Source organism: Protopterus annectens, chromosome 2.part0, assembly GCF_019279795.1.
Source record: "Protopterus annectens isolate FY-2018-M chromosome 2.part0, PAN1.0, whole genome shotgun sequence".
NCBI lineage: Eukaryota > Metazoa > Chordata > Ceratodontiformes > Protopteridae > Protopterus > Protopterus annectens.
The window spans coordinates 926,716,512-926,737,279 of NC_056728.1; the positions used below are offsets into that span (position 1 = coordinate 926,716,512).

The 20,768-nt window shown below is 44.0% G+C and overlaps 1 protein-coding gene across 1 annotated transcript in view; it reads right to left on the bottom strand.

Moving 5' to 3' along the window:
• Positions 1–201: 201 nt before the first annotated feature.
• The window catches only part of LOC122793301 (cytochrome c oxidase assembly protein COX18, mitochondrial-like), a 672,981-nt gene continuing 652,414 nt past the window's right edge, over positions 202–20,768 (bottom strand). The window contains exon 5 of the mRNA XM_044061177.1: positions 202–472. Within this exon, the coding sequence (XP_043917112.1) occupies positions 299–472 (174 nt within the window). The 3' untranslated portion in view covers positions 202–298. The remainder of the gene's footprint in view (positions 473–20,768) is intronic.

Sequence of the window (20,768 nt, forward strand, 5' to 3'; positions counted from 1 at the left end):
GATCTCACAATGCCTCCCTTTTTAAAAGCAATAAAATGTTGCCACTTGTGTACCTTCAGCCTCAAGCAATGATTAAGTTCATAATCAAGTTTTGTAATTAAGCATCTGTGAAGACTGCATTTTGCTATGTACTGTTACATGCTTTAAAGGAAAAAAATATATATGCATGCTATACAAGTAAAAGACACACATACAAAGCAAATTATTAGTCACTTGGAAAAAAATATAATTTTATTAACCTAATACAACTTAAAAAATGTTCTCAACATTCACTACTATGAATATCAAAAAATGTAAGCTACTTTTTAATTGAGTACTTTGTAATGAAAGAAGCAAGCAGGTCTTTGTAAGGTGTATCAGAAAATGACTTTGTTTTTGGTATTCGGCACAAATGGCGAAATGATGGTGAACACATCAGCAAATTCTGTCCCACACCAACAAAGCTAGAAGTAAACCAATAAAGGGACATGGACTGCAGTTAAAAAAGAGAGAAAAAAAAAACAGTTACTTATGCTATTGAAAGAAATAACATTTTATCCATCCCTGAAAATAAAATAAAGACATGTTAGACACAAGACTACTGACCACAATATTAGATCTTTGAGCAGTGGTTACTACAACAAGAAATTATAACATCTGGGTTTTATCTACCTTACATGCTTTCATTCCTTTACAGAAATGTTATCAGTTGAACATTGGTCCCTATGAAGATCAGCTCTGGTTTCATGCCATCATTCCTTAAAGTCTGGTTGGTTTGTGAGGCTGTCATAAAAAGTCATCACTGCTGGGAGCTTTCTGTAGATCTTTGAGTCTCATGGACCTTCATATTCTGTGATGCTCACCCTCTCACCTGCACCATGTGGGTTCTGTCTCAAACAACTGGCTATCCACCTTATCAAATAGGGATGGACAACTCCTAAAATTTACCACAGACAGCAAAAATTTCTCTCCAACTTAGCACATCTTTCACCCAAATAAAAGTACTATGTCTGAATTACTTAACTTCACCAATATAATAAACCAAAGCAAAAATAATGGTCATCTTGACTCTACTATTTTCATAGACCTGTCTAAAAACTGTCAATACTGTCTGTCATGTAAAGTTGTGTTATATACTCACCATAATGTTCCATCTGTGTTGCCCATTTTCATTCTTCCTCAACTGATGGTTTCGGATATGAGACTCTGATCCAACTCAGCTGCTTCTATTAGATCCTCAAAACTCTCAAGCTCCTCCCTTCACCCATAATGCCCTGCAAACCTAACATGCCTCAGGTCAAGTTTGCTCCCACTCAATATAAAGGGACAACATCTTAAAGAAGTTAATAAAGGTAGAACAAGAAAAGGACGCTGGAGCTCAAACAAGGAACAAAAGTTGCCAAGAGCTTTCCAGAAGCAAAGGGTGGAGGAAGATGGGTGGAAAGTTGAGGAAGAATAAAAAGGGACAACAAAGATGGAACGTTATGGTGAGTACCTAACTTTTTTTTATCTGATGTTGTCCTTTTCATTCATTTCTCAACTGATGGGACCCAGGTACTTGAACCTTGGGTTGCCCTCATAGAAGGATATTCTGGTGTACTGCGGAGTCAAAGGCAGCTCTGTTTCAGGAAACCAAATCCAATTTGTAGTGAGCATTAGTTCAAGTGGCAAATGCACAAATATTATCTATGGAAGCCCTTGACCAAAAGGCTGAAGAGACTGCCATAGACGTTGTGGAATGAGCTCTAGTAGGAAAGCATAATTCTCTTTTACTACAGACAAAGGAGATACTCTGGCCAAATGGCTAACTGATTGTAACTTTAGAAACTGTCTTGCCCAATTTGCTAGGAGAGAGAAACAAACAACTGGTCAGTTTTCCTGAAAGCCTTGGTTCTGTAGAGGTAAGAACAAAGTTGTCTATGCAAATCCAAAAGATGAAGCATGTACTCTCCCTTATTCGAGAAGATGGGAAAGAAAATTGGGAGATTAATGACCTGGTTAATGCTGGACTCTGAAGCTACCTTAGGCAAAAAAGATGGGTTGGTCCGCAAATACACCCTGTCTTTTTGGAAAACCAGGTACGGTTCATAGGTTCATAGGCTGGTACTAGGCTATCAGCCCTAGGGCCTATACAAGCCTAGCCATAACAATTCCCTGGCTATTTCTTCCCACACTATTTACTTCCCTGGACCCCTGTCAAGCAGGGCGACTGACGTGATCCCCGGGGTGAATTTCCTTTCTCCCATCCAATCATCAAGGTTCCTTTTGAAGAGGACCAAAGAGGCACTCTGCTTGACATGTATGGGCAATCTATTCCAGAGTCTGGGGAGTCTCTGGGTCAGGAACCTATCCCTCCAGCATGTTTTGTTTATTGTGATGACAAGGTTTAGATCCCTGGAGCATGTGGCTCTGAGGGATTGGGATTTCTTTAAGTGTAGCATGTCCAACAGCTCTGGGTTTGACATGGCCTTGTATGTTAAGCAAAGATCACCTCTGAGTAGACGATATGCGACAGAGTATAGATGGAGTTTTTTAAGGCGGTCAGCATAGGGCATCTGCTTTAGGCCTGTGATTCTTTTAGTGAGGTATTTCTGTGGCCTTTCCAGTTGTTGCAGATGTCTTGAGAGGTACATACCAAACGGGGCATTGTATTCTATAATGGGTCTAATGAGGGATGAGTACAGTGGGACAATGACCTCCTTTTTTCTGGATGAAAAGCCCTTAGTGATGAGGTGTGCCACATAGAAGGATTTCCTGACTGTTGTGGCAATGTGGTTATCGAAGGTGAGTCCACTGTCCACCTGTGTCCCTAAGTCTCTTATCAAACTTTCGGTGTTTAGTGTACTGCCACCTATATAGTAATTCATGGATACATGTTTTTTCCCAAAGGGGATAACTTTTAGTTATGTACTCACCATAACTTCAGATGTTTGGGATCCATCTCGCCTACATTCTGACTGATGGGTTCGGAGCCGATCCCTCGGTTCCGACTCGGCACGCTTATGCTATAGAGCAAGGCCTCTAATTGGCTGAGCTATCTTTATCCCAGGATCCATCACCACTAATCCCCCAGATCTTGTTTGTCCGCATTCATGCACACATGCACAGCTTGTTTATATAACATTGTTAGATGTTTCAAGATGAAACAACAGGATTTGGACCTTCTGATATCCTCTGATCTCCAAGGAAGGGGGAAGGAGGGTGGGTTATTAGGAATGTAGGCGAGATGGATCCCAAACATCTGAAGTTATGGTGAGTACATAACTAAAAGATGTTATGTAATCCTATCTCGCCTACATTCTGACTGATGGGACAGCGTCCCTAGCACCTAAATCCTGGGTGGCTCATTGGAAAACACTCCTGAGCACTGTGGAACCAAATGAAGCTCGTCCTCTAGATGCCACATCTAATTTGTAGTGAGAAATGAAGGTGTGCGGGGAAGACCATGTAGCCGCAGCACAAATGTCACCAATAGCAAGCTTAGAATGAAATGCTACCGAAGTAGCCATAGCCCTTGTAGAATGAGCCTTGACAGAGGTGGTAAGCTCTTTGTTAGAATAAATATAAGCTTGAGTAATACAATCCCTGATCCATTTGGCAATAGTGACCTTTGTGACAGCGTTGCCCAATTTGTTTTCTGCAAAGGATACAAACAACTGATCTGTTTTCCTTGATTGTTTGGTCCTATCTAAATAAAAACGTAACTGTCTGTGGACATCTAGTGGGGGGAAAATAAACTTCGCTTTATTGGAGTATTTTGGGAAAAAAACTGGAAGCTCTAACGATTGTTGCAAGCATAAAGTAGAACAAACTTTTGGAACAAAAGAAGGATTTGGTCTGAGGGACACCCTGTCTGTATGAAAAACCAAGTGCGGGGTTTCACTGACAAAGCTTGAAGTTCTGAAACCCTTCTGGCTGAAGTAATCGCCACTAGAAAGGCTGTCTTCCATGATAGACACTTTAGATCACAGGTAGCTGCCGGTTCAAAGGGGAAAGAAGTCAGGGCACGCAACACTATATCGAGATCCCATGGAGGTGCAGGATGAGAAATCGGAGGTCTTAATAGAGCAGCACCTTTCAAGAAGGTCTTACACAATCTGTTGCTCATTAAAGGTGGGTCTATGGATTCATGAAAATTAGAAATTGCTGCCAATTGTACTTTGATGGTAGAAACTGAAGAGCCTTGATTGAAAAGAGAGGTCAGGAATTTGAGTACCTCTGCCACGGGAGTAGAAATGGGGTCCAGGCCCCGGAGTTGAGCCCAAATAGCAAACCTTTTCCATTTGCTAGAATACAGTTTCTTTGTAGCAGACTTGTGGGCTGAAGATAATATGTGCACAACATCTGGATCCAGTGCATGTCTCCTGACTATCGTCGGAAGAGGAGGAGCCAGGCCGTCAATTTTAAGGTGTGTAGGGACTGGTGTAGTAGTCCCGACTGATGAATCAGTAGGTCTGGGACCTGGTCCAGGAACCATGGACCTTCCAGAGCATGTTTCCGAAGATAGGGAAACCACACTTGACGAGGCCAGTAAGGAGCAATTAAGATCATCTTGCTCCCTAAGAGAGATGCCTTTTGAATCACCCTGGGGAGGAGAGGAACTGGAGGGAAGGCATAAAGCAGGCCGGTGGGCCAAGGATGGACTAATGTTTCCATGGGGCTCTTCCCCGGAGCCGGGGTTAGGGAGAAAAATTCTTTGCACTTCACATTCAGAGGAGTCGCGAAGAGGTCACAACACGGAACTCCCCATTCGCTGAAAATCTGCCTTGTAACTGTCATATTCAGAGACCATTCGTGAGGAGAGAGGATGGTTCTGCTCAACCTGTCGGCTATGACATTGGACTTGCCCAGTATGTGAGTAGCCACTAGGAAGCGTTTGGTCGAGACTGCCCATTCCCAAACTCTCATCGCTTCTCTGCAAAGAGGATAGGATCTGGTCCCTCCCTGTTTGTTCAGGTACCAGACAACTGACATGTTGTCTGAGTGAACAGCAATTACGCCCTGAGGGAGATAATCGTGAAGGGCTTGAAGGGACAGGAGTACTGCCCTCATTTCTAGGATGTTGATGTGAAGAGGGGTCTCTTCCAGGTGCCATTTGCCTTGGACTGACCTGCCCAGGGAATGCCCCCCCCACCCATTCTGGGAGGCGTCCGTGGTCAAAGTGGCCGCCGGAGGAGGAAGAACAAAGGGTCGTCCCTGATCCAAATTGGAGCACACTAGCCACCAGCGAAGGTCCCGTTTGCAAGATTCTGTGATCCATATGAGATGATTGAGAGGGAGTTCCTGAAAGGACCACTGAGTTGAAAGAAGCCACTGGAGGATTCTCATGTGTAACCTTGCCAAGGGAACTAGCAGAACTGTGGCAGACATGGATCCCAAAAGTTGTAGGACCATTCTGGCTGGGGCTTTGGACCTGGGGAGTAAGGCTCGAACTTGATTTTGAATGGTTTGAATTCTGTCTGCAGGTAGATAGACCCGCATCTGGTTTGAATCTATCTCTACCCCTATGAATCTTATTCTTTGAGATGGCATAACACAGACTTTGGCCAATTGAAGGTGATTCCAAGGGAATTGCCCAGTGATATTGTGGCTTGCAGGCTCTGTAGAAGTAGATGCTTGGAGGTGGCAGTTAGGAGCCAGTCGTCTAGGTACGGAAACACCTGGAATCCTAGACTTCTCAGGTGAGCAGTCACTACTGCCAAGCATTTGGTGAACACCCTGGGGCTGTGGTGAGACCAAAGGGCAGCGCACGGAACTGAAAATGACTGCCTCCTAGGCTGAAGCGCAAATGTCTCCTGGACGTTTGATGTATTCTGATATGATAATACGCATCCTTGAGATCTATGGAGCACATCCAAACACCCTTCTCCAACAATGGGAGAATGGTTTGTAGAGTGACCATTCGAACTTGGACTTCTTGACTGAACGGTTTAGGTTGCTTAGGTCCAAAATGGGCCTCAAGTCCCCGGTCTTTTGGCACCAAAAGAATCTTGAGTAAGTCCCTAATCCGATCTGGTCTGCGGGGACCGGTTGGATGACTCCTTTGCAGCAGCTTTGAAATTTCTGAGGCTGCGATATCCCGTTGACTGGGTGGCGGGTCCGGGATTTTTTTGGACTGGGGCGAGAATGGGATGGAGTAACCTCCGGCGATAATTGAAGCACCCATCGGTCCTGAGTGATCCCTTCCCAGGCCTTCAGGTGCTTGGCGACCCCGACTGGCTTCGGAGCAGCACAGTCGGGCAATCCCTCAGGGACTATGAAAAGCTGAAGAGCCACGAAAGGACTCGCGGTCTCCAGTGTTGCGAGGGCCTCTGCCGCCTCTGGGACGGCGTCTTCCGGATGAATTTCCGCCTCCTCTGCCTCTGGAGGGGGAACCTTCCTGCTGAGAGGGGTAAGACTTCTGAGATCTACGGAACCACATTTTCCCTCCTCTTTTAGCCTTGGGATAAGGCCGAAAGGGAGTGGAAAATCGTGCCCCTACTGCAGTCAGAGTCTTACCCTCCTGTTCACAGCGGGTAAGTGTGTCTTTTACCTTGGGTCCAAACAGGGAGGACCCATCAAAGGGGGCGTCGGCAAATGAAGACTTAAAGGCCTCCACGAAATGACACAGGCGGAGCCAGGCTGGTCTCCGTAGAGCAATGCCTGTACCCGCCGCTCTACTCACTCCTTCGGCCGCATACGAAATGAGCCTCATGGACGAGTTCGAAATGGATGACATTGTAGCCAGCTGAGATCCAACTGTCTGGGCCAGCTCCTCAGGCAGGTTACCTAAGAGGGTATCTGATAGCTCCTTGATCAGATCCCTCTGAAATCTCGTAAAGTGCGTCAGGTAGTTCAAAGACCTCAGAGTAAAGGCCGCTGAACTAAGGGTGCGCTTACCGTACCGATCCATGCTCCTAGACTCCTTATTAGGAGGATGGACGGACGTAGAAGCCTCTGCTACATCTTGCTGGGTAGCAGATGCCACCACCATAGCATCCACAGCCACACCTTTCGTAAGGAACTCTCTATCTGGGGGCGCCGAGAGAAATTTGTTCGGACGGCGGGCCCCGGTTCCACAGAGTCTGGGTGTTCCCACGCCCTCCGACAGATCAAATCCAAGAGCTCGTCGAAGGGCGGAGACACCCAGGAGGCGGAGGGCTGAGCCCCGAAGGCCTTCAGGAACACCGACTCATCAGCAGAGGGAGGTTTGGACTGCCAGCCGCCTCGTTGTCTTAGGGCTTCCAGGATGTCTGCAAAGGAGACATCATCCGAGGACGACTTGGGGGACCCCTCTGCATCATCGAGATCAGTGTCAGATGTCAAAGACTCGTCAGGGGAGTCAACGTGCTTCCTCTTGCACGTTCTCTTCCTGGGAGGTTCTTCCGAAGAGGCTTCAGAAGGACCTCCAGGAGGGGGAGAAACCCCAGCGGTGGTAACCTGAGGCCCAGGGGCTCCGCTGTCTACGGACAGGGGGACTGCCAACGACCCAGTCGCCAAATGAAGGGAAGGAGCTGGGGAAACTGTGGAGGTAGCCAAGGAAGATTTGGCTAAAGCACTCCTCATAGCCCTGAAGGCGGGACCACCAGAATCCTGGGAGGGTCCCCCCTCCGTGGCCACGACAGTGGACGGTACTCCCGCCGCCGACGCACCAAGAGGGAGACTTGGGACCGAAAGCATCAATCCCAAAGCCTCCCCCCCAGGGCTGAAGGAAGAAGTCCGTGCACTGAACTCCGACCCAAGAGCCGGAGTAAGGGTCGGGCCTGACCCTAACACCTCCACTGGTTCCACCAGCACCTGCTCCAACGGTGCCGAAGCTGTTGGAGGAGGAAGTACAGTAGGGGAGTGGACCATCGGCTCTGAAGCCAAATGGGCTGGAGCCGAAACCATCTTTTGGAACACCGGAGAATGGAAGAGTCGAAGGAGCACCCTGTCGATGTCCGAATCAGACATCTTGGATGATCTCGAGGATACCGATCGGGCCCGAACCGATTTCTCCATCGGCTCCGAAGGGCTCGGGGACCGGCTCCGAAATGACTCAACAATTATCGGCTCCGAGGAAACCTTCAAGGAAATTTCCCTCGGTGCCGATAAGGACTTCGGCTCTGAGGGGGAAGAGTCTGAGCCGATGATCCTTATCGGCTCCAATATCAGTGGAGCCGATGAGGGTGACCCGCCTCTCGATGCTCCAGACCTCGGCTCCGAAACCAGAGGGGTCGAGGCTGGAGGCATCGAGGCAGACCATTCCGACCTCGGCTCCGAAGTCCATGGAGCCGATGGAGAAGTCTGCTTAGTTTTCTTAGCAGTCGGTTCCGACTGACAGGTCGGAGCCGACGCTTTCCTCTTTTTAGAAGGAGACGGAGAGGAAGATAAAGCCTCCTCGAAGGAAGGCTTGATTAATCCTTTGAGGATTAATTTGTTTTTCCTCTCCTGGAGGACTCTGGAGGAAAACGCATGGCATACACTGCACGATTCTTGCAGATGTTTAGTACCAAGACAATAGACGCACGAGGAGTGGTCCGTTATGGACATTTTGAAGCCACACCTCGTGCACTTTTTAAACCCGGAGGGTTTATGCTCTTTAGACATACTAAGGCTACAAAAAACAGATAAGCACAGTAAACACTAAAGGGTTTGACACACAGGAACACAATTATGTACACCACTGACTTAGTGTAAATATTTAAAACTAAAGAACTTTTTTTTTTTTTTTTTTTACACAAGATTGTCAGAAAGAGAAAGGGAAAAAAGGAGGGTCAAGACCCTCTAACTTAAACGGGTACTTGACCCACACACAACCACTAAAGAAGTAGTAACCACAGGGGAAGGCCCCTCTAACTTAAACGGAACCTTCTCTGACAGGAAAAAAACACGAAAATTTTACCAAACCTTATGAAAAACACTCGTACACAAAGAATAGCCGTTAAAACAGCTTTTGGGTTTAAATGAAGTAAATACTGACAGGAAAAAAGCCTAATATATAGTACTTAGCCCAGCCAATGTTGAGACCACATCCAAGCTCTGTAAGCGGCAAACGAGATCTGGGGGATTAGTGGTGGTGCATCCTGGGATAAAGATAGCTCAGCCAATTAGAGGCCTCGCTCTATAGCATAAGCGTGCCGAGTCGGAGCCGAGGGATTGGCTCCGAACCCATCAGTCAGAATGTAGGCGAGATAGGATCACATAACATCTACACATTTCTTGGCACTGAGCTTGAGCCCATGGCTCTGGCACCAAGCATCTGTTTCTGTAAGGCCCTTTTGTAGAGTATCCACATCATTTGGGGATTCAATAATGGCTCCCAGTTTGCAGTCATCTGCAAACTTTGTTATCCAGAGTCCCTTTGTGTTGGCCTGTACGTCAGAGAAGTAGATGCCAAACAAGAGCGGTCCCAGGACTGAAACCTAAGGTACTCCACTTGTCACTTGTCTGGAGCTGGATTTGGAGTTGGCTACTTTTACAGTGTGGGTTCTATCAGTAATCCAGTTAGCAACCTATTGGGTGATGTAGGGATTAATGCCCAGCTTAGTAAGTTTATCTATGATTCCAGAGTGGGGGATGGTGTCAAAGGCCTTGGCAAGGTCTAGATAGGCTGTGTGGACCACCTTACCCTTGTCCATGGCTCTGGAGACTGATTCAAAGAAGTCAATCAAGTTTAGGAGACAAGATTGGCCCTTCACGAACCCAAACTGGGTGGGGTCCAGTGTTTGAAGGTTGCCAATGTCTTTGTTTATAAGTTCCATGATAATACGCTCCATAGCCTCGCAGATGAGGCTTGTCAGACTGATGGGACTGTAGCTTCCAGGATCCAAGGTGGATCCCCCCCTTGTGGAGTGGGATAACTGTAGCTGTGCGCCACTCAGTGGGCACGAAACCTGAGGTGAGGCTATGATTAAACAAGACACTTAGGTGAGGTGCCAGTTCATATTGTAGCTCATGTAGTACACAGCCCGGGATGTCATCTGGTCCCATGGATGCTGTATTCTTAGCTTTGGAGAGTGCGTTTTTTTACCTGTGTGGCCGTTATTACCGGAATTTGGCAATCTTTCGGTATTGAGGTGGGCCATTTAGGGGGTGAGGGGGGGGGTGAAGTTGGCACTGAATCGATCTGCCAGGATATTGGCAATATCCTTGGGATCAGTATATTTAATGCCATTCTGTTTTAGCTCAGAGCAGATCTGAGCATTGCCATTTAGATTCTTGACATAGTTATAGAATGCCTTGTTGTTGTCTTTGGAATCTTTGGCAATTTTATTTTCGTAACTAGCTTTGGAGGATTTTATGAGGGATCTCAGTTTCTTACTGAGGCTGGTAAGGAAGTTTTTTGCATCCTGGGATTTTCCTCTTTTCTGCAACATTTTCTTCCTTTTGTTGTAAAGTTTGTTTATGGCAGGGGACCACCAGATTGGCTTCTTTTTTCTGGATGAGAGCATCTTGGTTCTATTTGGGATGGCACGATTTATGCATGAGTTGATGTGCTCGTACAGTGCCTTAATGTAGGATTCAGCAGTTGAACTTTCAGCTCCCGTCTGTATGGGTGTCATGAAGTTTGTCACTTCTGACTTGAGTAGCATGAAGTTGGCTTTAGAGAAGTTTTTTATGGAGGTTTCCTTACTGGGGGGCGGGAGTGGGATGTTGATGTTAAGGGTGATTAGCTTATGGTTAGACGTGACTAACGAGGGGGTGACCATAGGTGTGGAGCATCGATTTCCCATGTTGGTAATGACCAGGTCTAGGATATTGGAGCCCCTGGTGGGATTATGGATTAGTTGATCCAGGGCGTTGGAATTTATGAATTCCAAGAACCGTTGGGCAAAGGTGTTGGTACATGAGTAGCTTTCCCAGTTAATGGCAGGGTAGTTAAAATCACCCAGTATTAGGGTGTTTAGTTCTATCTTAATATTTTCCAGTATGTTTAGAAAGGTGTAGTAAGAATCTTGGGGTATGGTGGGGGATCTGTAGCAAGCTACAATTTGGACTGCAGTCTTACCTATTGTTAGTTGCACCTGGAGAATTTCAGATGCATTGTGTTGGGCAACTAGCCTGGTGGTGTGAATATCCTTGGTGAATATTGACACTCCTCCACCTTTAGTGTTTCGGTCCTGATTTGGTGGCCGAAAGGTGTGGTAAGAGTTGTAGCCTGGTATTGAAGGGGTGCTCTCTGGAGCCTTGAACCAGGTCTCAGTTACTGCACAGATATCGATGTTCTCCATTTTTAGGAGTGCCTCGAGAGAGTGCATTTTTAGGTTTAGACTTCTAGCATTGAGTAGCATTACCTTCAGATTTTGCATGCTTGTACCTGTTACGGTGGTGGTTTTGTTCTTTGAACTTTGCCTAAAAAAGGCACTATAGGGGTGGCAAGAGCCTTAGCCAGTAACCTGAATCCCAGAGGCGACAGGTGCAGACCATCTCTGGCAAAGCATCGTGGTCTGTCAATCATGTCGTCCCAGGCAGACAGATAATGGATCCCCTTTGAATGACACCAGAAGCTTAGCCAATTGTTGAAGCCAATCATTTTTGTCCTTATATTGTGGTATCATTCTGGGCGAAGGCAGGATGCTACTCAGGGCTAGGGTCATACCTGCCTGGGCCACATGATCCGAGAGCTCTTCCATGTCTCTCTTCATGTAGTCCAGGGAGGTACGTCTCAAGTCATTCACTCCAACATGGACAATGACAGAGTCATATTTGTACTTGTTGTGGAGTGACTTGAGTGCATGCGTTATGTGGCGGATCCTGGCACCCGACAGGCAGCGGACTGTAATTTTCTCCTTGTTCAACCTGGTGAGAGGGACATCAGTGTGCCGGACTATAGAGTCACCTATGACTAAAGTGTTAGGTACATTGTCTTGCCTTAGGGGCTGTTGCTGGGTGGCACACAGGTGTTTTGAACTATGTGACACTTTGGTTGTAAATGGTGTTTGTTTGTGTTTCAGCTTCAGAGGTCCTTGTTGCTTGGGCAGGTTACAGTTAAGGGCCTCTGCATATGTGGATTTAGTGTTGCTATATGTGGGTGTTGGTGGTGTGGGTTTAGAAGGGCTATGTGCTGCTTGAGTTGTAGTGCAGGTGTTAACCTTCTCCTCTTGACTGTCTAGCACAATCTTGGGTGGAGAGAGCTTTGCTTCCATTTTGGCTATGTAAGTGCATCTCTCACAGGTTGTAGTGTTGGGTGGTAGGAGGACAGGGTTGTCTGTGTACATGAGGCAATTGCTGCATTGCCCCAGTATGCCCAGATTCACCAGGTGGACAGGAGAAAACACCGGAAGCTGACCCTTGGACATGCCTGGTTTGATGCTTTAAAAGATAAAGCCTGGAGTTCAAATACTCATCTAGCTGATGTGACAGTGACCAGAAAGATGGTTTTTCAAGATAGAAATTTTATATTGTACCTGGCTGATGGTTCAAAGGGAGTTTGGGTCAGGACCTGAAGCAGAATAGTTAAATGCCAAGTAGGAGCAGAATCCTTTAACGGAGGTCTAAGTAAAAAGGCCCCTTTGAGAAAAGCATTACATAAAAGAAGCTATGGTAGGGTTGTTTCAGCTAGGTGGAAGTTTGAAATGGCAGCCAATTGGACCTTAACAGTAGAAAAGCTAGCCCCTTCACTGAAAATTGACACTAAAAATTCAAGTATAGCTTGTACAGGGGCAGAAATGGGGTCCAGATTCCTGTTAAGGGCCCAGAATACAAATCTATTCCATTTACTTTTGTAAATCATTCAAATAGAAGCTTTCTGAGAAGACAGTACTGGCAAACTAGGGAGTAGAGCATGGGCTGTCTCGCAATCAACGTAATTGCAGAAACCATGCAGCCTGTTATAACTGGATGAGTCATCCCTGTTGGGTGAGACAGGACGTCTGAAATTGGAGCCAGAATCCAAGGTAGATGTAGGCGGGAAGGACAGAGGAAGGGGAACCAAATATGATGAGGCTAAAAGGGGAAATGAGGATAACTTTTCTCTTTAACTGACATGCTTTCTGTAGAAATCTGGGAATGAGATGCAATGGAGAGTAAACATGAAGACTGGAGGCCCAATTGTGGACAAGAGTATCTCTCTGTGACTTCCCCTGTCGGAGGGATAAGGCCAAAAAACTTGCCGCATTTTTTGCTGAGGGGAGACCTGAATAGGTTGCAGCATGGCTGGTCCCAATGAAGAAAATTCTCTCTATTTTCACACTGCAAGACCACTCATGAGGCACCATAATGGACGTGCTTTGATTCAACACAATCACGCTAGTTTTCACTAGAATGTGCAGTGCGATTAGAAAGTGACCAGAAGAGATTGCCCAATGCCAGACCCTCACTGCTTCTTGACATAATGGATTAGACCTGGTTCCTCCCTGTTGATGTACCAGACTACTGACATGTTGTCTGTCTGAACAGCAATTGTACTGGATGGGAGAACATCTTGAACTGCTCTCATTTCCAGGACTCTGAAATGGATTTTGGCTTCTTTGCGTGACCACATACCTTGGGGACTGTCCTTCCCAAGTAGTGCCCCCCACCCCCACCCCAGATGAGAGGCGTCTGTAGTTACCATGGCCATAGGCAGGGGGAAAATGAAAGGATGTCCTCTGGAAAGTTTGTTTGAATACATCCACCAAAGAATATATCTTTTGTATGCTTATATGACCTTTACTGCAGCAGTTAAAGGATGCTGAAGAATGGACCACTGGGTTGACGTGGTCAACTAAAGTATTCGCATATGAAACCTGGCCATGGAAATGAGGGTGACAGCAGCTGCCAAAGATCCCAAGCATGAAAAATTAGTCTTGCTGGAAGGGAAGAATTTTGTATTACTTTTATGACCTGAAATCCGAGTGCCTGGACTTGAGCAGAAGGAAGAGAGGTAGTCTTCAATGACTGTGTCCAGATGAGCCCCTATGAACTCTTGACTCTGGGCAGGAGTGATGCAGGTTTACTACCACAAAAGATGAAAGGCCATTGATTACCTTGATGTAATTTATTAAAATTACAGTCTAACAATTTTATAGAAATACAGTCCCACGAATCTTGTTAAAACAGGCAAAACATGGACACAATAAAATCTCATCGTTCAAGCTTACATACAATGTACAAAAAAGCTGTAAAGCAAACTCCTCTAGAGCCTCAGCATATCAGCCTTTACAGAGTATATCCCTTCTTTCAGATCCTACTCTTAAATAGTATAATTACAAACAATTAACCAATCACAATCCTTACATTCATTAAAGGAAACACTTCCCGTGGCATTCCCTGTTCAATCCATTTGGAATTAAAGTATTAAACTTCAAAATTAAAATAGATTCCATTTTCCAAAGTTTCTTTTTAATATTTAAATCATACATTTGTTGCACTTGCCCTAGAACTATGGCCTGCAAACCTTGTATCATTTCCATTATGACATCCCTTGATATGTAATGCTACAGGGCTTTCCTCACATCCCTGACATGTTCCTTTAATCTTTGCTTAAAGCTTCTCTTACTTTCCCCTATATACACTTTTCTGCAAAAGCATCTTGACCCTTATACTATACCTATACTATCACAAGAAAATCTCCCCTTACACATAAATTTTTTTCCATTACTTTTATCAAAACTTTGTACAATATATTGGCAAAAGCTACACTTTCCACAAGGGAAAGTGCCTGATAAATCTACTGTTACATTCCTATTGCATACAGGCAACTGGAACTTGCCATGCACTAAGACGTCTTTTATACTTCTACCCCTTGAGTAAGAACATGGGGAACTCATTAAGTTTTATTCCAAGAAATTTACTTCTTTCTAAAATACCCCAATGATATTTAACCAAATTCACTAAGATTTCTGAAAATATTGTATATTTTGTCACAAAACATATTACACACATTACCATATGTGTTACAAGCTGTCTTTACACTTTTATTCTCTTGTATAAACCTCTTCTTACTTTTTTTCCACTACTACTTTATTATAACCCGTACCTACAAGCGTACTGTTTTTTTTCAATTTCCCATTCACATTCCTTCTTGTTACTACATAATCTTTTTATTCTAAGAAGCTCCCCATAAGGAATAGATTTAATTGTGTGAGGGAGATGGCAGCTCTCCCCATGTAGTATATGACAATTCTCTTCAAACTTTCTATGAATGCCTGTTTGTATCCTGCCACAGTTGATACCTTCCAAAGTTATAACAAGAACATTTACTTTCACCCCTTTCTGTATTCCATCAAATCTAATATTATAGGGACTTTTCTGGACATCTTGTACAAATATATCAACTTCATCCCATCCCCCCTCACAAATAAATATTAAATCATCTATAAACCTATGATATTGTATGACATATTTCTTAAAAAACTCTTTATTATAAATGTGCTTATTTTCAAACATACCCGTAAAAAGGTTTGCATACATGGAGGCAAATCCTGCCCCATGGCTGTTCCACGAAGCTGTTTGAATAATTCACCATTAAACTCGAAAATATTATTTAAACAAAAATATACCAATTCTATAATAAAGTGTGTCTTAGGTGTATCCTTAAGAAAAAATAATGTAGCTTCTAAACCATGCATATGTTCTACATTTGTATACAAGCTACTGATATCCATTACAATGAAAAACATACCTTTTTTTCCACTTAAAATCTCTGATCTTACTTAAAAAATCAAAAGAATCTTTAATGTACGAGGGTAATTTTTCAATTTCCTCTTTCAAATATGAATGCAAGAAAAGGGCCAGATTATGCCTGAAATAATTACATGCAGAGACAATCAGACGCCACTAAACTTTTATGTATCTTAGGGACACAGAAGTAGTATACCAGGGTATTGTCCTTCACTGCAAATTTTTTATAAACATCCTCATATCCTCATGAATAATATTTTAATCTTAGCCCCTTCATTAACAGTTCTTTATATTTAGCCACTGCTTCCTGATAACATTCCAGCCCTACTGAAGCATACACTCTGACATCATGTAAATGAGCATAGCACATATCTAGATACTGTTTGTAATGGAGCACTACTAACTTGCCCCCTTTGTCAGAAGGTTTAAAAAATAATTCTCTGTTTTGACTTGACTTTTGTAGGCTACCCCATTCATCTTTATTTAAATTATATTTGAATTTTTTTCTACTTTTATTCATGGCTCCATCCTCTTTGTTTATAGAAAATTGTAATGCATTAGAAAATTGCTGCATACTATCATCTCTACAGACAGGTACAAAATCACTTTTATACAAAACATCTCCCATATTTAACTTACAATAAGCATCTGGCTCAAGATCAGAGACACATGAACAAAAACTCATTTCACTTGCATTGTAATCACTATCTACATTATCATCATAAGTGGCATTTAAACCCTGTGCAAAATAAGATTTTAAATACAGTTTTCTTACAAATTTAAATATTTCAATTTTTACGTTTGTTGTAATCGACTGTGATGCCTAGATGGAAGAACAACTGGGGTAAGTAGTCCCTTGCCTGTAGGAGAAGATGCCTGGTTGGAGCAGTTAGGAGCCAATGGTCTAGGTATGGAAATACTCAGAATCCCAGCAGTCTCAAGTGAGCTGAAAACACTGCCATGCATTTGGTAAATACCTTGGGGGCTGTTGTGTGACCAAAGGGTAGACTCTAAACTGGTAATACTGGCTCTCAGCCAGAAGAGCAGATATCTTCTGGACAGCCTGTTCATTTTGATGTAATAGTACGCATCATGAAGATCTCTCAAGCACATCCAATTGTCCTTTCTCAGCCGAGGCAAAATGGGCTAACTGTGACCTTCCAGAACCTTGAATATTGTACAAATTAATTTAGTTTCCCCGAGATCCAGAACTGTTCTCAAGTCCCCTGTCTTTTTTGACACCAAGAAGAATCTTGAATAGGTCCCTGATACTCTGGAATAACCACCAAATACGAAGAAAATGATGAAAATACAACCGGCCAGTAGATCTAGCACAGGTTTATTATAAAATTCTCTGTCTCATATTATTTTAATTTCAAATTAATGTCGGTTAAAAAAACATCAAGCACTTGATGTGTTCCAGTAGACAAGGTATTGCATACTTTTTTAATTTGGTCTTTCAACTCTCGTTGCTTAACCCTGTCTCACTCTAAGAGAATAGTGACCCACTCAAGTGTACACTTGTATGCCCCAGCAACCCAGTATTTATGAAACTGAACACCTATTTATTTTGTAAGTCAATGGGGAGAGTAGGATCTTTAAATACTCTCAACCCCCTTGGAGTAATGTCCAAGTCTATATATTTTTGTAGACCAGACAAACTGTAGCAGTCTTTTTCCATATACATTTTTCTAGTTGTTCAAAAGGAGACTTACTTTCTTCAGTTATCGATGAAAGTAACTTCCTACCCACATTATTGAATGGGTTATGGCAGCGTTTGTTCCTCTCTTCTTCCCATCTTTCCCATGTAGTACACGTAGTCTGAGCGTTACCAGCCCCATGATTTGATGTAAATTGTGATCTGCAGCATTAGTTAGCAAACTGCCAAGGACATCTGTGAACCATCATCAATGGCATCACGGAAAACACGCGGCAAGTTGTATTGTGGATCACTGGCCATGTAAACAAACCAGAATAACAACCAAATACGAAGAAAACGATGAAAATACAACCAGCCAGTAGATCCAACACGGGTATATTATAAAAATCTCTGTTTCTGACATCTCGGCCCAAAAGCCTTCAAGGAGTAAAAAACATGATACACAGCTTGCCTAAAATACCATAATCAATTAATCAATCAATTAAATATTTAAATTAGCATTCTCCAGTTTAGCTCTTCATTTAACCCATATGGGTACAGATTATTACATTTTAGGATATACACTGATTCTTTAAATAAAAGCTGTTTTTAAGAAGGGGTATATCAAAACAGGACACATTGATCTTCTCTAAGACTGTCCCTTGTAGCCCCTCACTATTACCTTGATGGAATTTCTGAAAATGTGCTGCTACAGAACTTTCTTCCTTTTTATTATTGATGTCCCTTACATGTTCTAGTAGTCTGACTTTAAATGTCCTTTTAGTCTCCCCAATGTAAAATAAATTACAAGGGCATCTGAGGGCGTAAGCAACACCCTCAGTGTCACAGGTAGAATTATTACAAGTTTCAAAAGGGATGTTATTAATCTTCAGGAAACTTCTTAACAGAAATTTACAAGCTTTGCATTTATCACATCTGGAAGTACACCTTATAGAACTGGTCTCAAAGTCCCCTGTCTTTTCTGACACCAATAAGAATCTTGAATAGGTCCCTGATCCTCTCTGGTATGGGGGGGGGGGGGTCCTTCTGTATGACTAGCAGCTTTTCTATTTCTAATGCTTCTGCTTCCCTCTGAATGGGTGGAATATCAGGGATCTTTTTTGTTTTTGTAGGGGGAATTTGGGAAAATGGTACTGATATAACCTCTGGATATAAGTCTCTGCACCATGGAATCTTTTGTTATAGACAGCCAGACTCTTTGGTGCAGAGTCAAATGCCCCCAGACTGCCTCCAAAGAGTAATAGTCAGGCCTCATTCAGAAATATGGGTTGGGCTTGTCCAAGAAGGAATTCCAGAAGCCCTAGTTCTGCGGGTCACCCCTGCCACAAGGGCAGTGTCTTCCATTTGAGATCCCCCCTCTGCTCCTGGGGGTACTATCTCCACATGAGTCTTAAAAACGACCCTGGGATTTATGAAACCACATTTTCTACCGCCCTGTTGATTCCTAGGGAAAGGTTGTTGAGTATAGAAAAACATATGCCCATGGCAGACAGGGTCTTTCTCTTTTGCTCTCATCTGGATAGTGTGTCCTTTAGCTTGTGTCCAAATAAGGAAGAGCCATCAAAGGGTACACTGATGAACAAAGATTTAAAGGGCTCCAAAAATCACACATTTGCATCCATGTATGTCTCCTAATGGCTATGCCTGAACCAGCCACCCATGAGGTATGTTCCCACTGCATAGGAGTTCAGCCTCATGGACACATTAGAAACTGACTGGATGGTGGCCAGCTGCAAGGAAACTATATTTTGATCCTCAGCAGACATACACCAGAAAGAGATTTGGAAATTTCTTTGGTCTAATCTCTTTGTAATCTTGTTAAATGTGTCAGGTAATTCAGTTACCGGAAGCAAAGGTCACTGAAGCAAAAAACACGTTACCAAATCTGTCCAAGGCCCTGGACTCCCTGTTAGGAGGTTGTATAGAAGAACTCTGTACTACAAACTCTTTTTTTTAAGATTTCTGCCACAAACAGGGATCAACCAGGACTCCCTTACTCCAGTGTGCCCTGTCATTGGGAGGAGGTAAAATTTTGTCAGATCATTTAGGAATCGGCTCCACAGCAAGAAACAAGATGTAGGAGTTCATCAGTCAGAGGAGTCACCCAAGAAGGGGCCAGACCTGAAAGCCTCCTGGAACACAGATTCCTCCACAGAAGACCAACCACCTTTCTGTTTTTAAAGCTCTAGAATGTCTCCAAATGAGATGTTTTCTGGAGATCAAGGGGACCTGTCTCTTTTATCTAAATCAGTTTCCTCAGTGAGAAACTCCTGAGGAGAATCTAGGTGTCCCCTTTTACAAGTCCTCTTCCAAGGAACCTCCTCAGGGGGGTGGTCTGGGGAAGTATTGAAACAGATGCAGATATTCTGAGGGACCAACTAGAGACTTGATTGGGTTGGCTATCCCAGTGGAATGGATGAATGAGTCTCAGAGCAGAGAACCAATGGTGGTACAGTTATCTGATCTGAAGAGGGAAGGGATGTCCTTTCTCTAGATAAAGAGAAGGCCCTCTCCACAACCTCAATGGAAGGGCATCTGGGGGAGACCGAAGTTGACAGCAAAGGATCCAGCAATATGCAAACTGTCTGCTTCTACAACCCCACATGCACTCCACCCAAGGAAGAAGTCAGATGCAAGCTATTTAGCGCTGAATCCCTAAGAGGCAGAGACAGCTCTGGAGTTGAACCCAGTCCTCCGGTTCTCGCACTGACATTTCAGCTTCAAGAGTCTTGTGGCTCCAAAAGGATTGGGGATGGGTGACTCAGAGAAGTCATCAGAGTTGAACAGCAGACTGTCCGGATCTGTTGAAGACACCCCTATGGGTCTCGGATCTGAGGGGTCCAAAACAGTAGGTTGGACTGGAGAAGGAGAATTCAATGGGAAAAGTCAAAGGTCATCTCATGTATTGAGTGGGAGTCGGAGCCAGGAGTACCCCCATCTGGATCTTAGACCCGAGAACTTTTCTCATCAGTTGATCCATGTCAGCCTTAGATAAACTTCTGGAAGAGCCAAGAGAAGATGTGGAGGATGGAGGTCTGGAATGTTGCAGCGGGATCCCTCCAAGAAAGGTGAAGGGAGAGGAGAAGTGACTAGACCCAGTAGGAGTGGAGGTGTTCAGATCCGGGGTCATTTAGGTTTAGAAGCCATTGGATCCAAAGAGGTTGGAGGATGTATGATCTGGTGACCTCATGCGAGTGTCTTTAACTTTAAAGGCTTGGTCTGACTTCCCCTAGTGCAGTTTCTTAGACAGGGTTTGAGCCCCACCTGTGGAAGCAGTAGATGTAGAAGAGAGAGGCTCTTCAACATCAGCTTGTCTCTCTGGTCACTGAGGGTCTGGGACTGAACCCTGAGCAAATGCAACAATTTACATGAAGATGTGTGGATCCAAACAATACAGACATTCACTGTGGAATCTGTGTTTGGGATTTTATACCCACAGGTAATGCATTTTTTAAATCCAGTAGGCTTGTCAGCTATACTGGAAACAGCTCCACAAAGGCAGAAATTATCAGAAGAAAGGGACCTACTTTATGCTTTTTTATTTTTGGAAAGGAAAGCAGGAAAA